Source organism: Girardinichthys multiradiatus, chromosome 15, assembly GCF_021462225.1.
Source record: "Girardinichthys multiradiatus isolate DD_20200921_A chromosome 15, DD_fGirMul_XY1, whole genome shotgun sequence".
Taxonomy (NCBI): domain Eukaryota; kingdom Metazoa; phylum Chordata; class Actinopteri; order Cyprinodontiformes; family Goodeidae; genus Girardinichthys; species Girardinichthys multiradiatus.
Window position 1 is genome coordinate 18,461,913 of NC_061808.1, and position 26,306 is coordinate 18,488,218.

The 26,306-nt window shown below is 39.8% G+C and overlaps 2 protein-coding genes across 3 annotated transcripts in view; both read right to left on the reverse strand.

Annotated features, from left to right (window-relative positions):
• The window catches only part of LOC124882536 (acetyl-coenzyme A synthetase 2-like, mitochondrial), a 20,772-nt gene extending 8,577 nt beyond the window's left edge, over positions 1-12,195 (reverse strand). Inside the window, exons 1-9 of one of the 2 annotated variants that reach the window (XM_047388976.1) lie at positions 12,083-12,195; positions 10,551-10,852; positions 10,268-10,364; positions 9,991-10,190; positions 6,830-7,005; positions 6,401-6,553; positions 6,160-6,307; positions 4,082-4,219; positions 2,051-2,143 (exon numbers count right to left, since the gene is read on the reverse strand). In XM_047388976.1, coding sequence (XP_047244932.1) covers positions 2,051-2,143; positions 4,082-4,219; positions 6,160-6,307; positions 6,401-6,553; positions 6,830-7,005; positions 9,991-10,190; positions 10,268-10,364; positions 10,551-10,852; positions 12,083-12,087 — 1,312 coding nt within the window. In that variant the 5' untranslated portion in view covers positions 12,088-12,195. Of the gene's footprint in view, positions 1-2,050; positions 2,144-4,081; positions 4,220-6,159; positions 6,308-6,400; positions 6,554-6,829; positions 7,006-9,990; positions 10,191-10,267; positions 10,365-10,550; positions 11,017-12,082 lie in introns of those variants that run through there. The other variant, XM_047388975.1, reaches the window with a different exon arrangement.
• Positions 12,196-18,540: 6,345 nt separating this feature from the next.
• Positions 18,541-24,607, reverse strand: LOC124881754 (visual system homeobox 2-like). Its single transcript, XM_047387514.1, has 5 exons — positions 24,097-24,607; positions 23,591-23,678; positions 22,912-23,035; positions 19,771-19,951; positions 18,541-19,161 (listed from the first exon to the last, which is right to left on the reverse strand). The coding sequence occupies exons 1-5, from the start codon at positions 24,530-24,532 to the stop codon at positions 18,845-18,847; spliced, it is 1,146 nt and encodes a 381-aa protein (XP_047243470.1). The 5' UTR covers positions 24,533-24,607; the 3' UTR covers positions 18,541-18,844.
• Between the last annotated feature and the right edge of the window lie 1,699 nt (positions 24,608-26,306).

Sequence of the window (26,306 nt, forward strand, 5' to 3'; positions counted from 1 at the left end):
TGATATGATCCTCAAGACTTTGGTGGAAATATTCTAAGGGATGAAGGTCAAATCTTTTAGAAATAATATGTCCTGTTTAATGTGGTATAGAACTAACATAGCTATTCAGAAAAAGAAAAACAGAAAAACGTAAATTCAACAGTTGAACAGGGTGACTTTAGTGGCTTAGCTAATTATTGTGGTTTCTTGCTTGGTCACAAAATTTTGTAATGTTTCATTCCTGGCTGTGTTCACACACACACACACACACACACACACACACACACACACACACACACACACACACACACACACACACACACTCTTGTTTTGCTATATGTAGTGAGGACCATGTGTTGACTCCCATTGGCTTCCATTGATTTTCAGTCATTTTCAACCCTTTCTATGCCCTAACCCTGACAATAACCCTAAACCTAACCATTACCAGTGCATGCCTAACCCTAACCTTAACCTAAAGTCAATTCACACCTTAATCCTAAACCTAACTGTTAGCAAAATAGGTCGTGAGGACCAGCAAAATGTCCTCACTTTGGTACAAACGGTCCTCAATTTGATGGTGAAATTGGGAAAATGGTTCTCACTGTGATGCCAAGACAGGAACACACACACAGACACACACACACACAGACACACACACACACAGACACAGACACACATACACACACACACACACACACACAAGCTGCAATAATCTTTGTGCATATGCACACACACCACCCAAATCCATGTTATATAACTGTTCTTGTTTGGGGAGCAGTTAAGGGTTTTTTCCTTTAAGATGGACCGTTTCTGTGCAAACATGGCCACTGTGAGAGGGAGTTGATTAACTTTTATTTCCCTTTTATTTCTGTTTTAATGATCAAATAATAATTTAGTTTTCATCAACAGGATCTGTCTCAGGTTTATGGGGTAAGAACGCTGTCAAAAACAATGTGTATGTAAAGATAGAAATGTGTGCATATTAGTCAATAGTTGTGCATAAGTAAAATCCAAAAAAATGTATTGTATATTTTCTCTATAAGACTACAAAATAAAATGTTACAGACCAAGAAACTACGGTACAAAACCAGGCAATGTTAAAAAGTTTATTTATGTCTTAATGTTGTTAATATATGCTCTTGGTCCGTCATCTTGGTGTTAGTGCTGCTGCTGCTTCTTCTTCTGCTGGCGGTATGCAACAAATTCAGAGGTGCATACTGCCACCTACTGTACATTATTGTATAACTCCACCCACTATATTCTATGTTTTGGTTTTGTATTTCATAAAAATAAGAACAATGCTTTATTTATAATGCTCTTGATTTCCCCCATATCTCCCCTCTGTTCCTAATAATCATTTTAGACTGAATTATCTCCCATTACCTTTTTCCGTCATCCAATCCCGGCACTGCGTTTACTGGCGGTGAGGAGTGTGACAGCCCATGCGCAACGCGAATCGACTAACTCTGTGCTCCACTAACCCGCCTGAGATCACGTGACACCAAGTCGTTGATGTAAATTCGTATTCTCATAGACAAGAAATCGTATTCACAAACTGTTATAGCATATTGTATTCATAAAGAATAAACCACAACTGTAAACTTGAACTTTGTCTTTGCAATTTCTTGAAGCTGTAACATTTTATTTTGTATTCTTATAGAGAAAATATACAATACCTCTTCTGGATTTTACTTATGCACAACTATTGACTAATATGCACACATTTCCGTCTTTACATACACGTTGTTTTTGAGTTCTTACCCCATACAGGTTCACCTAATAATGAATGAACCTCTGTGTCTCTGAGTTGACCTATCCACTATCAGGGCTGCTAATATTGTAGTTATTTTGAAAAATAAATAATAGCTTCAAACATTTAACTGTGATGTTTTTATTATAGGTCAAACAAAAGGGTGTGATGTGAGCTTTTTTTCAAATTTAGGCTACTTTTAACTAAATAGTGTTTCAGACTATAGGGTTCTGTACAATGTAGGCTTAAATCAGTCTTAAGATTATGTTAAAGACTTAAAAGATGATTATAGAAATTGTAAATACAGATTCTCTATCTTACCAGTTTGCCACCAGGTGTCCACCACAGGACAGCGCCCTTCCCCGACCACCCTATTGTACCACTCCCATGCTTCGGTGTTGATCGGCTCTCCCACTGCAGACAGACCCAAACAGCTTCAGTCACATTATGTCATTCCAGGTCACTGGGTATTTTTTTAAATAGGGTTCTGGTCATTCTTCCTTTTTGCCAGTTCGTAACTTCGGACTTTAGGTTGTTTCAACTTTTTTGGGTACGAAATGTCTGGTTTCATACTAACCATACATCGTTTTGTACCCACCAGGTACAATGACATTTCACACCTGCTTTGGCAACTAAAAGTTTTAAATAATTTACAATATTCTACTCGTCGTCTGCTGTAAGGAAACACAGTTATGTGACTCCAATGAATGATATCTACCAGGGGGAGGTAACCTGAAGATATTATAAAATAATCTGTCATATTTCATTATGAAGTAAGTGGCCCAAGCTGGGATCAGAACCAGAATAAATTGAAAAAGGGTGTAAAGCAAAGTTTTCAGGTAATAATGTACAATTTAATTGAATTACAAAAGAGGTTTGAGCATTTTTCTAACTATTTATCTCCATAGCTCATGAAAACCACAACAAGAAATAAACTTGTATGCCACGGTTCAAGTGCATGGGTATGAAATTGTTTGCTTGCAGGTAGGAAATGGGGTACGAGTAGGGCTGCACAAAGGATAGCAAATGTATCATCTCTGCAATATGTTTTATTGCAAAGAACGTCTGAGACTTTAATAAAATTATAAGAACCATGCATTCATACTACATACCAGTAATATATTTAGTGATGCTTTTTTTTTTTTTTTTACGTTTAAATGTTTTAGAAGGGCATGAAGATTGCAGAGTTGTTTAATTGTCAAAGCAGCAGCTGTAGACGGACGTAGGTATTTTAGTAAAACAATGAATTTAATTTTTTTCCACCATCTGTTTCCGCTGCAAACTGTCTGATGTCTGTTTGAAATTAATCCAAAGTACAGAGACATTAACATTATACTGAAGTGTTTGTTTATTTACCGCAAGTCATATTGTCAACCTACATCATCGCGTCTCGCATGTTTTCCTGATATCGTGCAGCCCAGCGTGGAGCCATCTTAATGTCATAAAGTTTGTTAGATTTATTTTTCCGGATAGAAAAACCATCTGAAACACGTCAATACATGGTTTGCTTAGAAGGACACAATAAAGAAGCTTTGCGTCGGCTTGAGGCAAACAATAATTGGTTCAAAGGTTTTTAATAATCGGACTCAGTCTGCTAGTCATTACTGGCAACTGATTAACAGCTACAGTGTTATGTAGGAGAGCAAACACCCAGAGCAAGAATTTGAAAAGGCTTTCATACACAAACAACAGGCTGTGAATGTTTCAAGTTACTATAAATATAAATATAATTGTGAGGCTGATGCTAGAAAACTGGTAGTCTGCAGTAAAAACAAAGAAAAAAGCTAAAAGCTTCACTTTCACTCTGCTGCACATGCAGAGTCACCTTGCAGTAGTTTCGTGTTTTCTGTCATGCGTTCTTGCCCACTTCAGCTTAGACTGCAAAATAATGTTCAATATTTTACACATAGCCCCAGAAATAGGGGGCAAAGTTGAAGGTTTGTCACTTTGAAGCTTAATTTATTTTCTCTGCTGCTTGACAACCAACCATCAACATGTCTGTGTTTGTGTTTCAGGGCAGTTTGCAGCCAGACTGCTCAGGGTGGAAACACGTCCGAGGATATTTGCTGAGTGACTTTCCACTTTGTATTTAATTGTCATCTTGTTTGTGTGACCCAATAAAGTTTCCAATAAATATTACCTTTTTTAATAAAAACAAGAGAACCTAAATGTAAACAGAAAATGTTTACATTTCTGAACCTTAAGACCAAGTAGATTTATTAAAGGTAAAACTCGCTGAAGTCTTGCAGAGACATATTAACTCGGCACCACTCTGATCTGACCTAACACAAAGTAAAGCCAGACGACAAAAAGAAAGTCTCTTCTTGTTTCGGAGCAACATGTTTCACATACCAGAGCCGAGAGTGGAGAGGGAGGAGCGGTCATACTTCTTCACCCACTGGTCTCCATATTTGATCAGGAGGCGGATTGCAGTGGGAGCTCCGTAGAACTGGTTGATCTTCAGCCTCCCCACCATCTCCCAGTATCTCCCTGTGAACCAAACAGCCATTTAATATTATAGGATGCAGAGAATTCTACCAACAGAGTTCCTCCATGTGTTTTTTACTTTACAATGACATAATTTTCCAGGATTTCTAGACTTTTTTTGAGTTTTTATAACATAACAGACACGTGAGTACAAAATATTAACATCAAAAGTACCTGGTTGGTAGAGGTTTCACAATGGCCTTCTGATATTCATAGTGGGATATAGTGACATTTCACTCAGGACTGAGTCAGATCCGCTTCATTTCAAAATCTCTTTGCGGATTAAGGAATGGAGTCCCCTAAACTAAATGCAGATTCTTTGAATCACATTTTATGAAATTTGGTATTTCTATTTATATAAACAAATGTTGCAGTTTTGGTGATTTGTGTAGCATTTTAGACCCAGTTTCAAGTCAGAGATCCAGTTACTTAAATGGTTGTGAGGTGTACATTCAGTCAATAAGGCATGAACCAAAATACTGATAGTTATAATGTTAAATCAAGCCGAAATCAAAGATAAAGCACAGGATTCTACATTTTTTAAATTACAAAGATTTGATTTTCTTACAATTTTATAAAATTCTGGGCATTTGAATATCAAGTATTAGTCTTGAACCTTCTTTATTAGCAGTCTCTTCATCTTCAGGTTGCATAATAGTGAATTAATGCAATATTAAGAATGGCTTCTGGTTTTATATAGGCAATTTCACTGCTTTTGCTGCATCTGATCTAACTTAGATCTTTTTTATTAAAAAAATCTAAAGCTCCTGGGCTTTTTACATAAAAAACATGAAAATTTTAAACACAGATGATTTAAAGGGGACATATCATGCAAAATGCCAAAAAGTTGAATTTAGTCTGTCCGGGTGCTGCAGAGATATCTTTATAATTTGTTTGGGTCATATTTTTCAGTCTGTTCAGTATTCTCTATCCTTTATTACGTTTTTTGAACTGTTACGTCAGATTATTCACTGCGGAACAGATAAACAAGGTCACGGACTTCTAGCTGACCAATTTGTGTATCTGCCACTTTTATTTCTCACTGCGATTTCGTAGTCCAAGCTCAAGCATGGCGACGCTGCACGTAGCTAAGTCTAAATATTCGGTAATAACCCACACAATTCATTACACCGTCCCCCAGAATCAGAGCCTCTTCGAAGTACCTGATTAAGTTTTATTTTCCATGGAAATTTACCCACATCAGTGGGGAAATTCCTATTTACCCCACTTCAAGGACGAGTTTTTCAGCAACCTCCACCAGTATCAAGAAGGATTTGCTGAAAGACTTCATCTGATTAAGGGGTCAGTTCCTTCTGTCTATGGAATCGACGGACCCAGCAAAGCGGTAAGCTGCAAGTAACGCAGAAATGACGACAAACTTTATTTTAGACATTAATTTATTGTGTGTTGATATGACATCCTGGCTATTGTTTTGATAGCAGTAGCATCGTTCCTTCTGCTTATGTTAGCGCTGTGTGCTACTTTTAGCTCCTTGAGGACAGAACTGTACTGCGTGTTTTGAAAAGTATTATTACATAAACAGTTTTGTATTGTTTTTGTCTTGTTTCTGTGATGCTAAGTAATTGTATCTCTGTTATGGAATGCTCTTTGACCTGGAGGAGGGCGGGGTGTGAAGTGCCTCAGTACTTGTGTCTGTGGAGCTACAATACCAAGGAGTTCAGACCAAAGCACTGAAGTTGCACTTTATATAGACCACAAATGAATGATTTCAGTGTGAAAAGGAAGTATTTAAAAGCATGATACAGTATGTCCCTTTTAAAGCCCAGTTTGGCATTTTAGACCCAGTTTAATAACACCGGTACAGTTAAAAAAATACACTTTTCCATACTTAGTGATCAAAGTGCATTCTATACTTTTCAAGGCTGTGTAGGAAACTATGTACCAAATGGTGAAGGAATTATAAACATTTTAACATTTAAAACCTGGGTCAGGGTACACTGGAGTACTCTCGAACAGGACGGTGGTTCCTCCGTTGGCCAGGGGCCCGTACACCGTGTAACTGTGTCCTGTTATCCAGCCTATATCTGCCACACAGCCGAACACATCGCCGTCATGGTAGCTGAAGACGTACTGAACAGGAAACAGAGGATGGACAGAGGAAGAGACATGTTAAGAGTTAGGTTTTAGAGAATGCTTAGCAGTGTTTGTGGGGTTGCTGCTCACCCTGTGAGTGAGAGCGGCGTACAGCAGGTATCCAGCCTGCGTGTGGACCAGGCCTTTGGGCTTCCCCGTGCTGCCCGATGTGTACAGCAGGAACAGGACGTCCTCGCTGTCCATGGGAGCTGGCTCACACACGACGTCCTCCTTCAGCATCTCCTGAACAGAAGCTTGAGGTAAGGCGGTCAGAGGAACATGAACTTATCACCTGTATAACAAACAGTCAGGAGCAGCGCCTTGTTTTATCACATCAAAGTGTTTTCCTGAGCAGACAGGAGTTTGTTCAGCTGTTCAAATTTCCTTTTTTCAGAGAATTTACTGAAAGCCTTAAACCAGCTAAAAAACCCTTTTGTTTCCAAAACATGAAACCCTACTTTATGAAAATTACATACTTAAAACACAGACAGGACCAGCTTCAGCCTCTCGTGCTCTAACCTCCTCCAAGGTGAAGTCCCTGTGTGTCATCTCCACTTCATTTTCAGTTCTCATGGCCACAAAAACCTGCTGGACGGTCGGACAGCTCTGCACGGCTGCGTCCACCGTCTTCTTCAGCTCCAGGATCTTCCCACCCCGGACGCCCTGGTTCACCGTGATGACGGTGCTGGACTGAGCTATGCACAACGTGGGGGAGGAGGGACAAAAGGATTTATTAGTGTTTCAGTCAGAATCAGGTCTCTGTGCTGGGTTGATTTTCCTCTGTCACAAAGAAAATACACAGAAGTATACAAGAAAATACATATCTGTAAAAAACAAATTGGACCAGAGACGGTCAATTATTGCTGTTTATCATTACGCATTTATTGTGATAATGATGAACTTAAATTGATGATGTTGGCAAACCATCAGAAATGATCAAAAACGTATTTTTAGTTTTAGAGTCTGAACTATTTTTCCTCCATTGTTAGTTCCATGAGACCGTCAATAAACCTAAATACATAAAAAAATAAGATTTAATGCATTTCCCAGTACTGTTCGGCGCTTCTATTGCACTACTTTATGTAACTGGTGTAATGAAGTAGCCTATTTGATAATAGGTACATTTTTATTTCAGTTTCAGAGCGGTATTTGTGCTTGTGAAGCTCTAAATGTGTGCACTGACAAATGTATTGCTAAAAATACTTCAGCAAATGTTTAAATATTTTTTATCATCAATTTTATTCTTATAGCAATAAAGGGCCACAACATTTAGTGATACAATGTCTCACAGACTTTATCCGAATCCCAGTCCATTATTTGTAACCAAAAACATTTGAAAACCATGTTTATGTTCCACCTTGCAATTATGAGCTACTTTGTGTTGGTGGATCATATAAAGTCCCAATAAAACACATGATAAACAATTATGTAAAGAAAAAGAGAACGACGTACTACATGTTTTTACAAATTACAAAATTATTTGAATTTTTGGATTGAGAAATATATATTTTCTTCAACTGAATTACGATTATATAAAAAAATGACACTAAGTGATGAGCCTGGCGTCTGCAAACCAAACTAAACTTTTCACACAAACGTTTAAAACCTGGCTTGAAATGTCTTCTCCCCAGCTTGGTGGGGTGTGTGGAACAACCGAGGCAAATTGAGGGGGTTGGAGAGAACCCCCTATTGTGATGACTCTTAGACAAGTTGGCAAGTAGGTGTGGAGTGGGGGCCACACCATTATCATAGCTGCTCACTCTGCTGGTTCCGCGGTGTCTGATTCATTCACGTGAGCACACATCATCACAGTACTTGGCCAGCTTGAGTGGCTCATAGTGAATGATCAGAGGAGCCTTTAAGAGGGGCCCATCTCTGACGCCCTACTGCAAGATCCTATTCTCACACTCTGAAAATTACTCTGCTGATTTCTATCTTTTTGCTTTTTTTTTATATCAAATTCTGCAGTTCTTCAAATTTTCTATTTTCTATAAAATTATTTACTCTCAGCTTGTGTCTTTTTACACAAGGCGTTAAAAAAAACCAGCAAATGACAGATTTAAGTTTTAGTACATTTTTGTGAAAATGACTTTGCACAAAGAAGATAGTTTTGTGTTTATCTGGAAATAGCTTTTACAGCTCACTCCGTCCACAGTAGCACAGTTATATATTCCTCCATTCCGTTCTAACCTTAATGGAGACATATTATAATTCACTCAAACCTGGCATTTAATGTGATAAACCAACAGAAAGTATTGCATACTTGTGAAGTGGAAGGAGAATTATACATGATTCTCAAAATTATTTTGGCATACATGACTACTACCATGTGTGGCAGAATATGCATATAACCTTGAGCATACCTTTCCCACACGGAAACATGGTGGTGGCAACATCATGCTGTGGGGATGCTTTTCTTCAACAGGAGCAGAAAAGAAATCAGAGTTGATGGGAAGATGGATTGAGCTAAATACAGGGCAATTCTAGAAGATATCTGTTTGAACTAGGGTTGAGGTTCACCTTCCCGCAACACAACAACCCTAAAGATACAGCCAGAGATACAAGTGAATGGTTTAGATCAAAGCATATCTGTGTGATTGAATGGCCTAGCCAAAGTCCACACCATATCCAATTGAGAGTCTGAGGCAAGACTTCAAAATTGATGCTCTCATTCCAATCTAACTGAGCTTAAAGTATTTTTTACAAAGGAGAATGGGCAAAACATACAGTCCCTATATGTGCAAAGCTGGTAAACAGATGCAAAAGACTTGCATCAATAACTGCAGTGAAAGGTGGTCCTGCAAAGCATTGACTTAGTGGGGCTGAATCCAACATACAAAGATCTTTTCAGATTTTTCAGTTGTAAAAAAAGTTGATAACTATGTATGTTTTTCTTCTAGTGTTGATATATTTAAAAAGTTATTTAAAAACAAAAGATATTACATTTGTTGTGACATGAGGTAAAGTAAAATAGCTTGGATTTAAAAGGTTTACAATGTTCCAAAAGCACTCAATATATCAAAATAGTATTGTTTATATTTAGATATTTTGTCATGTTTAAATGAGGGTCTCTTATATTGTTTTTTCAAAAATATGAAATATTACTTTTTAACAACAATCAAGTTTGGTAATTAATAAAACAAGAAAAGTCCTACGTGACAAATGTTTTCTCATAGGTTCCTAACACTCATATTTTTATATATGTTTTATTTATACGTGTATTTATACATTTCTAATTGCATTTTCCTTTCTTTCATACGGTCCTATGTTCCTCTGTTAAAAAAGATAATAAGGGGAGTCAGGGAATGCTCCTTTATTTAATATTCTGAGAATTTGACCAGCAACCAGCAACCACCAAGTCAAAAAAAAGAAAGACTACTCAATTGAAAGTGAAAGTAAAGGAACAAATTCAGTTTTTGGTCATCTGTAAAGTTTTTGACACAAATATGATCGCTTATTAAAAAGGTAACTGTTCTGTCAAAACTCTAGTGACAATCTGTTGCTCTCCTTACTCTGTAGTGTCTTATATCTTAAAACTTTAGACTTCAGGCCTGTCGTACAGGCTCTGTAAAATCCAGCTGATAAAGCATAACTGTGTTGAAAGCTCATACAAAACTCATTTGATGACTGAAAACACTGAACTCAGTTACCAGTTTGTTGTGTAAATCAGCATGTCTCACCGTCTCTTATTCGCTCTGCCAGGGCCTCTGCACTGAAACCTGCAAACACAACGTTGTGGGCAGCACCGATCCGGGCACAGGCCAGCATGGACGCCACAGCCAGAGGGCAGGTGGGCATGTAGATGGTGACACAGTCCCCCTTCTTTACGCCATGCCGCCTTAGCAGGTTCCCCAAGCGGCAAGTCATCTCCAGTAGCTCCCTGCAAGGATAAAGATGAATCACACTGTAATAACAGTAAGAAAAGGTTCATTATTATACTGACTCCAACATACTCACCTGTATGTGTACCTGACCTCTGACCCCTGCTCATCCCTTTCCCAGATCAGGGCAACCCTTTCTGGACACGTGTGCACATGACGGTCCAGGCAGTTCACTACATGTCCACATAAAAGCAAGCACAACATAAACAATACAGCATAAACCACGAGGTGGTTCCGGGTGCTATTGTTATCAGTTTTTATAATGATGCATTCACTGTCCTCACCTAAAAGTGGAATCTACAGGTGAAATACACTTTTATTATTTCTCGTATTTAGCTTTAAAGTGAGGATTATCTCACCGGAGACGTTCAGCTTTCCTCCCTCGAACCACTTAATCCTCCCTTGGCTCAGATCGCAGTCCTGCACAGCGTCGAAGGGTCGGATCCAGCTCAGCCTCTGGCGGGCCACGGCGGCCCAGAAGCTCTCGCTGTGGGAGACCGAGTAATCGTGCAGGGCGTCGCGGCCAGACACGCCCTCGAAGCCTGCAGACTCCGGCATGAAGGCAGCCGAGTTCCAGCTGCTTCTGCTGCGGCGCAAAACATGAAGAAAAGATGCCCGGACGCCACGACTGAAGGAAGCAGCCACGTACTTTGCAGTGCATCTGCAAAGAAGCCACATAGTGTTGCTGCAACTAGTCCGAGCTGCGCAAATAAAGTGTGCAAACCATTTCCACACAAAATAAAAGTTTTGGGTGACGAACTTTTGGAAATCCTGCGCTCGCCGTTTATTGCGCTGGAAATCTTGGAAAGACCTGAGAGGAAGGGCTTGAAGAGTGATGCGTTAAAGGGCGGTCACAGAAAGAAATAAAGGAAGAAAAAAAAACAATCTGCCGACACTTTTTTTGAACGTCAATGAAAAACACGACTGTGTGCAAAATGCAGTGACTGTGATGCCCCTTTCACATGTTTAATCCATATTAAATCAAAATGAAATTAAAATTACAGAACATTCTGGATGATCCTAGTAACATGTGTGTAATAATCTGCATGTAAAGATGTTTGTGTGTAAGCACAGGTGTGTGGGCAGAAACGTCTGCCATGCCGTCAGAAACTGAATTGGAAATCAAATGCAATGGTTTGAAAATGTATTTCACTAAACTTAAACTAAATTTATTGGTTTAAAACTGAATTCATTTGCTTTGAAAACATATTGGTTTGTATAAAAAATCCAAAAAGCCACAGCGTAATCAAACACAGATTCATCGATTTACGTTTCATATCAGGTTAAACTTCCTTAAATTTCATTTTGAGCTGGAGGAGTGGAGTGTACATGAGTTTGGCTGACCTGTAAAAAAATTGTTAACAGTTACGCCACCTGTAGCTATTAGCTAAACATGCCAGATTCAGCATAGTGTGGCACAGGTGTTATGCAGGTCTGCGTTTCCCAGGTACCTTATGTCTCCTTAGCAACCGTTATAGGGTGAAACAAGGAGCTGTGAAGCCATACAAATGGAGTCCGAAGGTTATTTCCACTGTCTCCACTGTAAATAAGTGCACATGGTTTTTATTTACCCCTTTACATGTCCCTGGTCCGTTTATAATCGTATTTCGTTTAAAATGTTCTACTTTTATTAACTTTTATTTTTATTCTAGTTCATTAATAAGCTATTTAAAGATTTTAAAACAATTTTTGTTCATGGATATAAAATATAACACTATAAATAAAATATTGATGACAAATACCATTTATGTGTAAAACTTTTAACTTAAACACAAACATGTTAACTTTCCTAACAAATTTTAAATCAATTTTATTTGTGGTGCATAATAATAAATGACAACACGTTAACATTAGCTGTCTCATGACTGAAATAAATCTGTGTTTAACTTACACCATTGGGGAAACTCAGCAGAGTTTAAAAGCAATGTGCCGGGAGTCAGCTGTTCTCTCCGGGTTTAGCACACTTCAACCGCCCAGTCAGCTGATAGCTGGTGAGGCGAGCTGGCTGTTAGCGCAATGGGAGCGGACATGTCCGAACACTTTAGAGCACTTTTGCAATTAAGCGATATCTTGATAAACCGAGCAGATATTTCAGGTTTACAGAGCTACATTCTCGCTTAAAAATATTGTAAAAGTTCATTTTGTTTCACAGGAAGCGCAATATATCCACCTGGTACCATCATGCACCAGGGTGAGTTACAACAACGACAAACCCTGGTTCACAGCTAAACTCAGAAGTTTAAGACTGGATAAGGAAGAGGCCTTCAGGAGTGGGGACAAAGACATATACAGAGAGGCTAAGTACAAGTTTGGCAAGGCAGTGAAAGAGGCCAAACGACTGTACTCTGAGAAGCTCCAAAACCAGTTCTCAGCCAACGACTCTGCGTCTGTCTGGAAAGGGCTCAAGCAAATCACCAACTACAAGCCGAAAGCCCCCCACTCCATCAACGACCGACGCCTCGCCAACGACCTGAACGAGTTCTACTGCCGCTTTGAAAGACAAAGGGACAGTCCTGCAACCATCCCCCACGACGCCCCCCAACAGCTGCAGCCACAATCCACCACCCCCACCTCCCCAACCTCAAGAGGGGCCTTGGCACCTCCAACCCCCACCCTGAAGTTCCCCCCCACCAGCCCCCTACCCACGCCGAGGACGGCTCTTTCCATCCAGGAGAGGGACGTCAACAAACTCTTCAGGAGACAGAACCCCCGGAAAGCTGCTGGTCCGGATTCTGTCTCACCAGCCAGCCTGAAGCACTGCGCTGATCAGCTGTCTCCAGTCTTCACAGACATTTTTAACACCTCACTGGAGACATGTCATGTGCCAGCCTGCTTCAAGTCCTCCACCATCGTCCCTGTTCCCAAGAAGCCAAGGACCACAGGGCTTAATGACTTCAGACCCGTCGCCCTGACCTCTGTGGTGATGAAGTCCTTTGAGCGCCTTGTGCTCTCACACCTAAAAGACATCACCGACCCCCTCCTTGACCCCCTGCAGTTTGCCTACAGAGCCAACAGGTCTGTAGATGATGCAGTCAACCTAGCCCTTCACTTCATCCTCCGGCACCTGGACTCCACAGGAACCTACGCCAGGATCCTGTTTGTGGATTTCAGCTCTGCCTTCAACACCATCGTCCCAGTTCTGCTACAGGAGAAGCTCTCCCAGCTGAGTGTGCCCGACTCCACCTGCAGGTGGATCACTGACTTCCTGTCTGACAGGAAGCAGCGTGTGAGGCTGGGGAAGCACGTCTCTGACTCCCTGACCATCAGCACCGGTTCCCCCCAAGGCTGTGTTCTCTCTCCTCTGCTCTTCTCCCTGTACACCAACAGCTGCACCTCCAGTCACCAGTCTGTCAAGCTTCTGAAGTTTGCGGACGACACCACCCTGATCGGACTCATCTCTGATGGTGACGAGTCTGCGTACAGATGGGAGGTGGACCATCTGTTGGACTGGTGCAGCCAGAACAATGTTGAGCTCAACGCTCTAAAGACAGTGGAGATGGTTGTGGACTTCAGGCAGAACCCAGCCCCACCTGCCCCCATCACCCTCTGTGACTCCACAATTGACACTGTGGAATCTTTCCGCTTCCTGGGAACCATCATCTCCCAGGATCTCAAGTGGGAGCCAAACATCAGCTCCCTCATCAAGAAAGCCCAGCAGAGGATGTTCTTCCTGCGGCAGCTGAAGAAATTCAACCTGCCAAAGACTATGATGGTGCACTTCTACACAGCCATCATTGAGTCCATCCTCACCTCCTCCATCACCATCTGGTACGCCGCTGCTACAGCCAAGGATAAGGGCAGGCTGCAGCGTGTCATTCGGTCTGCTGAGAAGGTGATTGGCTGCAGTCTACTGTCGCTCCAGGAACTGTACACCTCCAGGACCCTGAAGCGGGCAGGGAAGATTCTGGCTGATCCCTCCCACCCCGGTCACAGACTCTTTGAGACTCTCCCCTCTGGCAGGAGGCTGCGGTCCATCCGGACCAAAACCTCACGCCACAAGAACAGTTTTTTCCCATCTGCCACCAGCCTGGTTAACAAAGCCCGGAAACCACCTTGACACTCTCCCTTTCCCCCATACCCCCCCTTTTTTTGCTGACAGGACACCCGTAACTTGTAACTCTATGCGTTACATTAACGCTCAGCATGGACTCCTGCTTTACTTGCACTGCCATACTTGCACAATGATCACCTGCACTGTTGTATTGCTCTTGCATCTTATGCTGCTCTATATTTACTCTCACTCACTTAAAACTGTGCACATATATTTATATTATATTGTAGATATGTTTATACTGTTTAATTTGTATTGTATTGCACTGACTACGCCAAAACAAATTCCTTGTATGTCCAAAAACGTACTTGGCAATAAAGCTTTTCTGATTCTGATTCTGATTCTGATTCTTGTTCACAGCTTTTCTCTCTCCTCCGGCCTTTCCAACTTCCGTTTGAACAATCTACTTCGACCCGCAATGAATCATGGGATAGGGTGGGTCACGGAGGATACACCGGATCCATCCTTCAAATAAAGGGAAAAGAAGGACACATTTGTCGGCCGCATTTGGAAGAGCCTTCGAAACAGGATAGCATTCGTCACCTCGCGATTACGTATTCAGCCTACAAATGCGACCTTCGAAGGATGCAGCCGCAGCCCCTGAATTTAGTGAAAGACATCCTTGAATCGGTTAATCTGTGTTTGATGTGGCTTTCCTCAAGGACCCGGATGTGTGACACAAAAAAGAATTTTGGAACTAAATACTGATTGTAAAATTTTGACTTTGGTTTTGCGAACAGATTAAAAACAACTTCCCCTCGATTGTGTATAACACGAGGAATTAAACAAGGTTGCCCTATCTATCCTTATCTTTTTATAATGCCTGCTGAGATGTCTATTTTTTTTTTAATCAAAAACTAATATTTCCCCTCTTAACATATTTGGTAAACAAAATAATTAAAAGCCAATTGGCCGATGATACCACTATTTTCATGGAAATTATAAAGGAAACCACCAAAGTTTTACAAATTATTAAAATTTTTGCAAAAGCTATGGTAATATGGTAATTGACAAATGTCAATCAATTCATTTCCGTTCAGTTTTATTTATATAGGCATTTTCAAAATTAATTCAATCAAATCGTACAGATTTCAAGTTGGGTACATACAGGTCCTTCTCAAATAATTAGCATATTGTGATAAAGTTCATTATTTTCTATAATGTAATGATGAAAATTTAACATTCATATATTTTAGATTCATTGCACACTAACTGAAATATTTCAGGTCTTTTATTGTCTTAATACGGATGATTTTGGCATACAGCTCATGAAAACCCAAAATTCTTATCTCACAAAATTAGCATATTTCATCCGACCAATAAAAAAAAAGTGTTTTTAATACAAAAAACGTCAACCTTCAAATAATCATGTACAGTTATGCACTCAATACTTGGTCGGGAATCCTTTTGCAGAAATGACTGCTTCAATGCGGCGTGGCATGGAGGCAATCAGCCTGTGGCACTGCTGAGGTCTTATGGAGGCCCAGGATGCTTCGATAGCGGCCTTTAGCTCATCCAGAGTGTTGGGTCTTGAGTCTCTCAACGTTCTCTTCACAATATCCCACAGATTCTCTATGGGGTTCAGGTCAGGAGAGTTGGCAGGCCAATTGAGCACAGTGATACCATGGTCAGTAAACCATTTACCAGTGGTTTTGGCACTGTGAGCAGGTGCCAGGTCATGCTGAAAAATTAAATCTTCATCTCCATAAAGCTTTTCAGCAGATGGAAGCATGAAGTGCTCCAAAATCTCCTGATAGCTAGCTGCATTGACCCTGCCCTTGATAAAACACAGTGGACCAACACCAGCAGCTGACACGGCACCCCAGACCATCACTGACTGTGGGTACTTGACACTGGACTTCTGGCATTTTGGCATTTCCTTCTCTCCAGTCTTCCTCCAGACTCTGGCACCTTGATTTCCGAATGACATGCAGAATTTGCTTTCATCCGAAAAAAGTACTTTGGACCACTGAGCAACAGTCCAGTGCTGCTTCTCTGTAGCCCAGGTCTGGGGAATGCGGCACCTGTAGCCCATTTCCTGCACACGCCTGTGCACGGTGGCTCTGGATGTTTCTACTCCAGACTCAGTCCACTGGTTCCGCAGGTCCCCCAAGGTCTGGAATCGGCCCTTCTCCACAATCTTCCTCAGGGTCCGGTCACCTCTTCTCGTTGTGCAGCGTTTTCTGCCACACATTTTCCTTCCCACAGACTTCCCACTGAGGTGCCTTGATACAGCACTCTGGGAACAGCCTATTCGTTCAGAAATTTCTTTCTGTGTCTTACCCTCTTGCTTGAGGGTGTCAATAGTGGCCTTCTGGACAGCAGTCAGGTCGGCAGTCTTACCTATGATTGGGGTTTGGAGTGATGAACCAGGCTGAGAGTTTTAAAGGCCTCAGGAATCTTCTGCAGGTGTTTAGAGTTAACTCGTTGATTCAGATGATTAGGTTCATAGCTCGTTTAGAGACCCTTTTAATAATATGCTAATTTTGTGAGATAGGAATTTTGGGTTTTCATGAGCTGTATGCCAAAATCATCCATATTAAGACAATAAAAGACCTGAAATATTTCAGTTAGTGTGCAATGAATCTAAAATATATGAATGTTAAATTTTCATCATGACATTATGGAAAATAATGAACTTTATCACAATATGCTAATTTTTTGAGAAGGACCTGTACATTCACTCCTCCTGGATGGATTTTGACTTCATGAATGGAACTCTTAAAATAAAATGGTTAAAACAGTGTCTTAACTCCAATAATCTGTGGTTTCATATTCCCAAAACTATTTTTGAGAAAATGGCTGGAATCAAATCTATCCTGAGTTATGATTTTATTGTTCAACGTCTCCCTCTCCAATTTTCACAGTTTCATCAGCAAGTATTGTTGTACTGGAAAATTCAGTATATTCATAATTTCACCCACCTCAATTCCCCAAAATGGAATAATCGCTATATCACAGTTAAATACAGACCGGTGTCTGGACTGACATTTGTGACTGGTTGTTCTCTAAAATTCCTTCTCTTAGAATGTTAAGAGACATCATTTACAGTCTGATTATGGATGACCGCAGCAGCGACTTTCTTATAAACACTATCATCATTCTGGGGAAATTCAGAGCCATGCAGCAGTAAGCTAAAGTTTGTGTGAGGGTAAGCTAACACTACCTGCTAGCTTGCTATAGTGGTCATAATCACAATAAGCCCAACATACAACAATTTAACAGATATTACTTACTAATTATAATATGTATGATGCGGCTAGTGATGTCGCCCTCTACCTAATCATTGATCGACAGTCTTCTGATGTTGTCTTTTCAGCATTACTCGGCATGGTTCCACATGATCGTTAATACTGGAAAAGCCTATAAAGCAAATAGAGCTGCACCCAACCACACTGAGTAGAGACTAGTGGAAACATGGCTAAAATTCACTCAGTAATTGCTCTCTAAAAATGTTCCTCTTGTGTTGTAGCATTAAATTGACTTTTTTCTCAGTGTCTGAGCCAAATAGATGAGAGAATGTTTGAACGGAATTCATATCTGATCTTCCGTTTTCCGGACACAAAGTCATCTCTCTTTGGCAACTTTCATCTGCATTCTCACCAGAATTTTCCTTCTTTTTGTTCTTTCACACTTTTTACCAATTTCACAACTTTCTAAATAAAATTACTGTAACTATTGTGAGCTGAAAGCCTGAGAAAAACAGAAAATCAAAAAAAAAAAAAAAAATCTTTAAGGATGCTCTTTAAAACCCCTTGTTTTTGTGTATCCATGCAGACTTGGCAAATAGAGCTTTGAAGTAAACAAAGATGCAGCAACCTACAATGCATATGCACGTAATCGCCTTAACAAAGGAAACCACAACAGCAGGATTTTTCAAAGAAATATTTATCAAAGAATAAACAAACTTAATTTGCTTTTGGATATTCTTTTTTAGCCAGGCTCAGATTGTTCATTCCTTGCATTTGGATGAGTTATTAATGTTGACATTATTGCCACCTACTGGGCTAACCAGTGTTTTAATTAAAATCTGTTGGCCAGAAATTCTTTTCATAAAGGAAGAAAGGGCTATACATTCTCCCTTCACCTCCATGAAAGCTGTGCAATAATGGGAATTCTGCTGGCTGGGAACGTTTGCTCTTATAACATTTTTCAGGTTGTTAAAAAACAATAGATTTGATTTTCTAAAATTGCAGCATCTATATTTATTTGGAAGTGAAAGTAAATCTGCAATAGGTTCATTTTCATCACGGTCTTCATGGAGCATGGGAATCTCAATCAGCACAATAAATGGAGGATTTTAAATATAAGTAACATTTATTTAAACTACAGTCACATTTATAAAGGGGCAAATAATTACATGTCATGGAACCATTGGACACTTGTACATCACACTTCAACCGTCTGAAAATAATGCTTTAGGCTTGTAATGCTCCTAGGATTTCATACCAACTATTACAGTGGTAGCTTTAGCAGCGCAGAGCAGGAATTCGGAGGCTAGGAGTTATTACGAGTTCCAGGATTTATTTCAACCAATCAAACCGTTGGAAGTTTCTTTCTGGTAGTATTTCACCTTGAATCTGTGTCCTGCAGCCTTTTTTTTCAGTTGCTCTTCTCCTGTTGTGCCTTCTTCTCATTCTCAGTCTCCTCTCTTTGCGTCGTGTGGCTGTTTGCTCCATCTGAAACAGTCCCCATCATTGCACTGTGTTGCAGTGCCTTTGCTCGCAGTGCTGCAATGCTGCTCTCCCTCAGTTCCTCTTTAGAAATGGACAAACTAGTGTCCTTACTCAGTTTCTCCTTATGTTCCTCCACCAATTTGTCTCCTGTTTTCTCCTGCGCAGGCGGCAGCATTGGCGGCTTGTTGCTCATGGTTTTTCCTGGGGAAGGTTGTGAAGGATCAACTGACTTCTTGTGCATACCTGAAGGGCAAAGAAATAGAAACTGTTTTTAAATATAATCTGGGAAAGGGTGTTGAGATCAAAAATGGGATGTCAGAATAAATAAATACAAAGAGAAAAGAAATTAGGACGGAAGGTCTCATTCAATTAGTGTTTCCTAATTGATTTAATCTAATCAATTGACATGAGGTGACATGAGGACTAATCTGTCTTCATGAAGAGGGATGATCACTATATCGACTGCAGGGTGGGCCCCTCAGTGCATGTCAGAATACGGCTTCATTTCAGCCCCTAATTACAAACTTGCAGCCAAAGATTTGGACTTTTTTGATCATGCATCAACATTACGTAATGGTAATTTACACTAAAGATAGAAATGGGTTGGCAGATGTCATATATTATGTGTTATTGCACAAAAAATGCCTCTATCTGTATATGCATCTGAGTTTTACAGTGTTTGCTGCTATTAGGGCAAGGCATAAAGATACTGTTAAGCAGTTGAAGAGATAAATTTCACAAAAATGTCAAAATACACCAATACAATGCTTTAAAAAGGTTTATCTTTCCTGTGTTTGAGTGTGTGAGTCATGTACCAGTTAAACAGAAGAAAACTCAATTAACGCAACATACCCAGTAACCATGGAGCATAAGAGTCCGAGATGCCGTCCTTTGCTGACTTGAGGATGGACTCAGGCAGAGGGATGGAGTGACGGACCATTGCGCCATACAGACCGTACTCTGCCATCACACTGCTGCGACCCCAACACTTCTCCCTCTTTCTCCACTTAGCTCTGCGGTTCTGAAACCAAACCTGCAGAGAGTAAAATATTAAACATTAAACATGATGTAAAAGTGGATTAGTCTGAAAGTGTGCCACATAGATCTATTGTGAATAAAATATTTCTTTGTTTAAAAACCTACAATTCGATAAAAATGTATTTGCACCCTTCTGCTTTTGCTCATTTGTCACTCTTAAATGTTTCAGACCATGTAACAAATTTTAATCTCAAACAAGTCTGAGTATATCCAAAAAGTGGTTTTCAAATTGTTTTAATTTATTGAGAGAAAAAAGCTATCCAAACGATCTTGGCTCTTTGTAAAACATTCTGTCATGAATGGCCTGTTTAAAGTCATACTAGAGCAATTTAATTGGATTTAAGTCTGAACCTTGACTAGGTCACTCCAAAACCTTCTTTTTTTGAGCCACTGAGAGGTGGCCTTGCTTGTGTGCTTTGGATTATTGTCCTGCTGCATAACCCAAGTATGTTTGAGCTTGAGGTCACAAACTGATGGAAGAGCACTTTCCTTTATGGTTTTCTGCTATAGAGAAAATAATTAATGATTCCATTAGTTAATATATGTCATAATTAATGGTCTTATTTTTAAATGCTGTTACACCAGATGTAATGGGACACAAGCCTTTAAAGAAGGTCCTCTTTTGCCTTGTCTGTCCACAGAATATTTTCTTAAATGTCTTGGGATCATTAAGATGTTTTTGAGATGGGCTTTTGTGCTCTTTTTGGTCAGCAGTGGCCTGTGCCATAGAGCTCTTCTATTGATGTTAATTGTACCCGGTCTCTTTTTTAAGTGACACCGAGATTAAGTGAGTTCTGCAGGGCTTTAGATGTTGTTCTGGGTTCTTTTGTGGGTTCCTTCAATGCTCTCTTGAAGTAATGTTGGCAGGCCGGCCACTCCTGGGAAAGTTCACCATGTTCACCAGTTCTGTGTTTTTGGATTATAGGTTGCACTGTAGTAAACCAGAGTCTTAGAAAGCATGTTGTTTTGTCATCTGACAAATTTGCCACCCAGACAAATTTTGAAAAAAGTCACCAAAGTGGGAAGTGTCAAGTGTGGGGATGAGTGGAGGGGGTTAAGCAGGGCTGTGGTCAGGAGGACGAGGGAAAGTGGCAGCGCCCCCCTCATCACTGGAGGCTAGGAGAGGTTTTACGGAGCCTAGCGGGCCTGAGCCTTATCAATTCGAGCCGCTGGCTCAGCGATGACCAAAGACGGCGCTGTCACGATAGTGGAGGAAGGATTTGCTACTGATTCACTACAGAGGCGTGTCAGAGTGAGTTGGTTTTATACCTGAACTGGGGGCTGTGACGTAACCGGGAACGAAGCTGTACCGTTTCAACCAATAGTCCAACTGCACTAACCACTGTTCAACCCAAAGAAATATTGCAGAATTAAACAAGTTTACATGAAATAAAATAAAAAAATTATGATTTAGAGTTTAGTTCCTCTTTAAGGTTTGATTATGTGGAAACTAATTATCCAAAGGGTAGTTGCAGTGTAATTGAGTGTGTTTGGTTTAGTTTAAATGATGTGTTTCATTAAATGGCAAAAGTAAAATGGAAATAAAACTTAAAATTGAACAAAGTTGAAGTTAATTTAAAACTAGCTTGCTTCATGTAAACATCAGCTTGTCCTTTAATGACAGAGAGATTAGCCTCTCACAATCAATCTAATTCACCTGTTCTGCTACTTTTAAGAAACGACATGGACACTTGAATTATTTTGTAGTTAAAACACTGACAAATTATGCTTTAGCCTGTATTGAAATTCTGTTTTTCCTGGGGACCGGAATAGGTCTGTATTGAGGAGGGGAAGAATGAGTATTTTCTCATCTGCAAAAATTCACAGTCATGACAACTCTGTTAAATTAAACACTTTATGTAACTGCACAACAGGCAGTTAACCCTATTATTTATTTTAAAAGCCTACGCCTAGCAAAGGTCTAATTTTCCCGAGCTAAATACACAAACTTATAAAAAGATTTAATTAATTTTTTTGTCATAAAATGAGCTTTCAAAAATAGGAGCCCTTTATACCAAAAAAAGCAAATGGAAAAACTATTTATTGTAAAATTGAACTACATGTCAGTGTTAGGTAATTAAGTGTGGCCAAACAAACAAAAAGAAGGAAAGAAGAAGGCAGAATACCTGCAGGTTGCACTGGGCCCTAAAAGGATTATATATACCTCTGACTCTTTTTCATTGGATCTAAGTTAAACCTTCAAAGCTTTGCTCAATATTACAAGCAGGAAGCATCGTTTTTGTGGAACAGCCTTTAAAAAAGATTTTTCCTGCATCCGAAGTAGTAGTAAAAACTGAATGAAAGGCGTCTCATACATCAGTTCTTTCAGAACGGGTGGGCTTCTGAGTCCTCAAGAGGTTAAATTGATTTCCTCCACCTTGTAATATCCTTGTGAATATGGATGAGAAGGTGAAAAAGAGAGATACTTGGATGTGTGGGAGCATGTGTGTGTGTGTGTGTTGGTTGTGAAAAGATAGGCAGGTATAAAATTCTTCTCAAAGTGATGGGCCCCAGATGAGCAATCGACCCTTTTTTTTTTCAGAGTGAGCGCTCTCAACAGCTTGTGCATTTCTGCTTCCAGTGAGAGGTGAGGAAGGGGCAGGGGAGCTGATTGGAAAATAAGTTAATTTCCAGACCTGGTCGATGGGAGACAGGCACGTCAAATTTCATGGGAAATTAAAACACTTTGAGCAGCCGGGTGCCGCCCTCTGCTCAGCCGCTGACCTCTGCTAATTAATTTCTTTGTAGTTATACTTTCATTTCAGGGCTGCGGCCTGTCTCTGCCAGAAGAAGAAGGGATTACTTTTACAGTGTGAGGGGAAGACAGTAGCTAAGAAAATCTCTACCTGACTGCGTCTCTTTAATCTAGACCCTATCATCACTAAGTACACACACTGCAGGCTTTGATTATTTTTTTTTTATATACATTTCCTGCAGTAAAATAAATCTGATCACCTGTATTCTGTCCTCTGGCAGCTCAGTTTTCATGGACAGCATTTCTCTGGCGTAAACATCTGGATAGTGAGCTTCATTAAACGCTTTCTCCAACTCCTCCAGCTGATAGGATGTGAAAATGGTTCTGCAGACAAAAAGAGAGAACAAGAGAAAAGAAATCAAACCTTTCATTTGTTGATTTATAATAATCCATTATGGAGCATATTTCAATAGGCTGCATTTTTAAAAAATATTACATTAATTGACTCAATTCGTTCAGTATATTTAATTTATAACAACCAGTTAGCTTCAGATTTATAACTCATATCTTCTAGTCAGTTTAATAAGGGTACAACATATAAAAATGATACAATTTTTTTTATGATTTCTTTAACTTCATTTTATTTTTTAAAAGAAGCAAATACTGATGTTTCCAAAACATTCTCCCACTTGAATTCCAATTAACTGGCATTATAGGTAAATAAACAAAAAAAATCTAAAAAAGTTAAATAAAACCAGTTAAGATAATTAAAATCTATTAATCCAAATAATAAGAAAGAACTACAATAATCTATACCACACAGTATTAGAGAACAGAAAAAAGATAAAACATATAAATAAATAAAATTCAACGATTATTCTAATTATTATTATTGTTCATCATAATAATAATCATTTATAATAATAATAATTTATTTACCTGTGTCTCCTTTTCTTTCTCTTCTTGCTCTGACTCATTGATGAGGTTGAGAATTTCGGATCACCGGAAGAGCTTAAATCATCTGAATCTGTGAGCAAACATCAAAATATTATTATAGGCGCAAAGTCAAAGCAAATTTGTCTTCTTCAAAATAACAGTAACGACATTTTATTGTTCAAAACATACAATTTAATAATGTAGAGCTAAAACGGAATCATGTTGTTCCTTTCTACATTTGCGTGCAGGTTTGTTCCATAACTTAAGTGTTAAAATCGAATAATTATAGAAAAGAAAACATAGAACCTATTATCTGGGAATTTTAATCGTTTTCATTTCAAATAAAATGTATCATCTATTAAAATATTCTAAATGTTTTATGATCTAAAAGGTTAAAAACGAATTTAAATGCCTTGTTTCTGCTTTTCTCCGGCTGCATCTTTAAAATGTCAGATATTTAAGCAACTCTTTGATCTGGACTGATTGCAACACCAGTCTGAGACACTCACCGGAGCTGCCGCCGGAGTGTTGCGCCTCCATCTGGGGGTCCATCTGCGGCGCTGTGCGCAGAGGCTGCAGGGGCACATTCTGCGCTTCTGACAGAACTTCCAGGAAAGCAGGTTGACTGTAAAACGGGTGTATACCCTCCGGGCAGAGTAAACCCATGCCGACTCCGAGCCCTGCGTGTCCGAGGGCCGACCTGGCGGCCAGGACGTGCGCTCTGTGCGGCAGAGTTTCCAGCGGTCGTCTTGGTGTGGCCGCCGAAGGCTCCTTGTTAAGGCCGAGCAGCTCCTGGATGCCGAAGCCAGTGCGCCGTTGCACGATGGGGGCCATTTTCCAGTCCGGAGGTTGATGCTTGGAGTCCCCCTGGTTTAGGATGTTCTGTGACGCTGTTTTCTGCTTATTTTCAGTGTCTGAAAGCACAACTCCATCTTTTCCCGTCATGATGTTGGCCTTCTCCCTCCAACAAAATAGTCCTGATACCTGGTGCACACAACAATCTGGTGCACTTTTTTTGTGCGCTCGTCCGCGCTGCGCTTTTTATCCAACAGGCAACAACAGGCGGCAGCCAATCACAAGAGGGGAGAGAATGGACACACTGAAGTTTCTGTCAGATCAGTGAAGCCTTATGGGGCAGCTCACTGGTAAGGGTCAAATAGATGAATATTTTTGTAATCATGACTTTATGATTACAAAAATGGGATGGATAAAAAAATAAAACTAATTATCCTAAGAAAATTATCGTCATTATTATTACTATGCTGCACACATAATCATTAAACCAAATCTGTTGTAACCTATTATATCTTGTCCTACATGTATAGCTTTTTATTTTCTTATGTCAAAGTGTTTCTAACACTCAACAATTCACAATGGCCCTACATTTCTATATATATTTATTCTTTGTTGCATTTTTAAATACATTAAAATAATAATAAAAAACACTTTCAGAGACATTTTATTACTATCTATACTGGTCTAAGTTGCTAAATAGACCCACTAGAAATATGTACATATAGCATGAGTTTTAGTATTTTATGGTTGCTCTAAATTAAGCAAAAATTTAAACCAATGTAATGCTAATGTTTCAAACTAAATCACTCAAAACTACACGAAGTTGCAAAAATCTAAAAGACAAAATTTGCGTGAAAAGGCAGAAATTCTGCAAATACAATTCTATATATAAATATATTGTGAAGCTGCAATTTTTAGATTTTTAATGATTTCAAACATCATAAATAAAAAGGAAAAACATATAATCACACCAGTTGATACATCGTTTAATGGACCACTTCAGCTTTTTGAAGCAAATTTAGACTAATTACAGGGTCCAGCTTTCTTCCCAACGTCCCGCTGTGATTTGCATATTCTAATTAGGTTTGCTAACTAAACGTTTTGTCTTTGCGGTCACAATCTGCGCATCTGTTGACAGGCTATTAAGCTTTTTTTCATTATTGTTTTTATTTGACGGGTCACATTATGAAGATGTCCCAGTTCGGGGTATTTAGGACACACCAGGGTGGCAATTAAATATGAGACCAAGAGAGAAAGCAAACGCCAACAGATTTATATACCCCCCACCCCCCACCAACACCCCCCCCCCCCCACCCTGAACCCACTTCCACCCCCCCCCCCCCCCCCCGCCAACGCCCTCTGGGCACAGCGTTTTTACCTTTGGGTAGAAATTCAGCATAAAATAAAATAACATTATGGTACAAGGTTACAGGTCAGTTGAGTGAGTTAATCCGACTTGGAAAGTGAGAGCCAACGAAAGCGAATAAACCAGAAATAAAGTGAAAATACTATTGTTCCTTCACTCTTTCTCTTTAAACCTAATCTTAATCAGCTATTATTCAATTAATGCATGAGATTTCTGTCGCTTGAAGATGATTTGCGGCACGCTTTCGGACATCTGGACAGACAATTGTGCACAGGAGAGTTATGGAGATGAGGAGACGCGGTGATAAGCGGCATCACTGAGACATGTGTGGTGTTGATGAATAAATAAATAAACAGGAGGCTCCCACGGGAGTGTTTGGTACCCGCCGGGCTGCCACGAGAGGAAAAACCCACGACAGATTCAGACACGATTAGGGGATTTGGCTTCAACCAATGAGTCTACTGTTAAGGTGATTTTTTTTTTTTTTTTTTTGCACGCCAGGTTTTCCAAGTGAAACCAGAAAAAGGACGAAATTAACTTTTAAAAAGTCAAAATGTG

Excerpts from the sequence above, each read along its gene's own strand:
- LOC124881754 (XM_047387514.1), bottom strand. The coding sequence starts at position 24,532 with ATGACGGGAAAAGATGGAGTTGTGCTTTCAGACACTGAAAATAAGCAG. Across the intron at positions 19,952-22,911 it reads TGCCAGAGGACAGAATACAG|GTTTGGTTTCAGAACCGCAG; the intron begins GTGATCAGATTT and ends TACTCTCTGCAG. Across the intron at positions 19,162-19,770 it reads TTATGCTCCATGGTTACTGG|GTATGCACAAGAAGTCAGTT; the intron begins GTATGTTGCGTT and ends TTTGCCCTTCAG.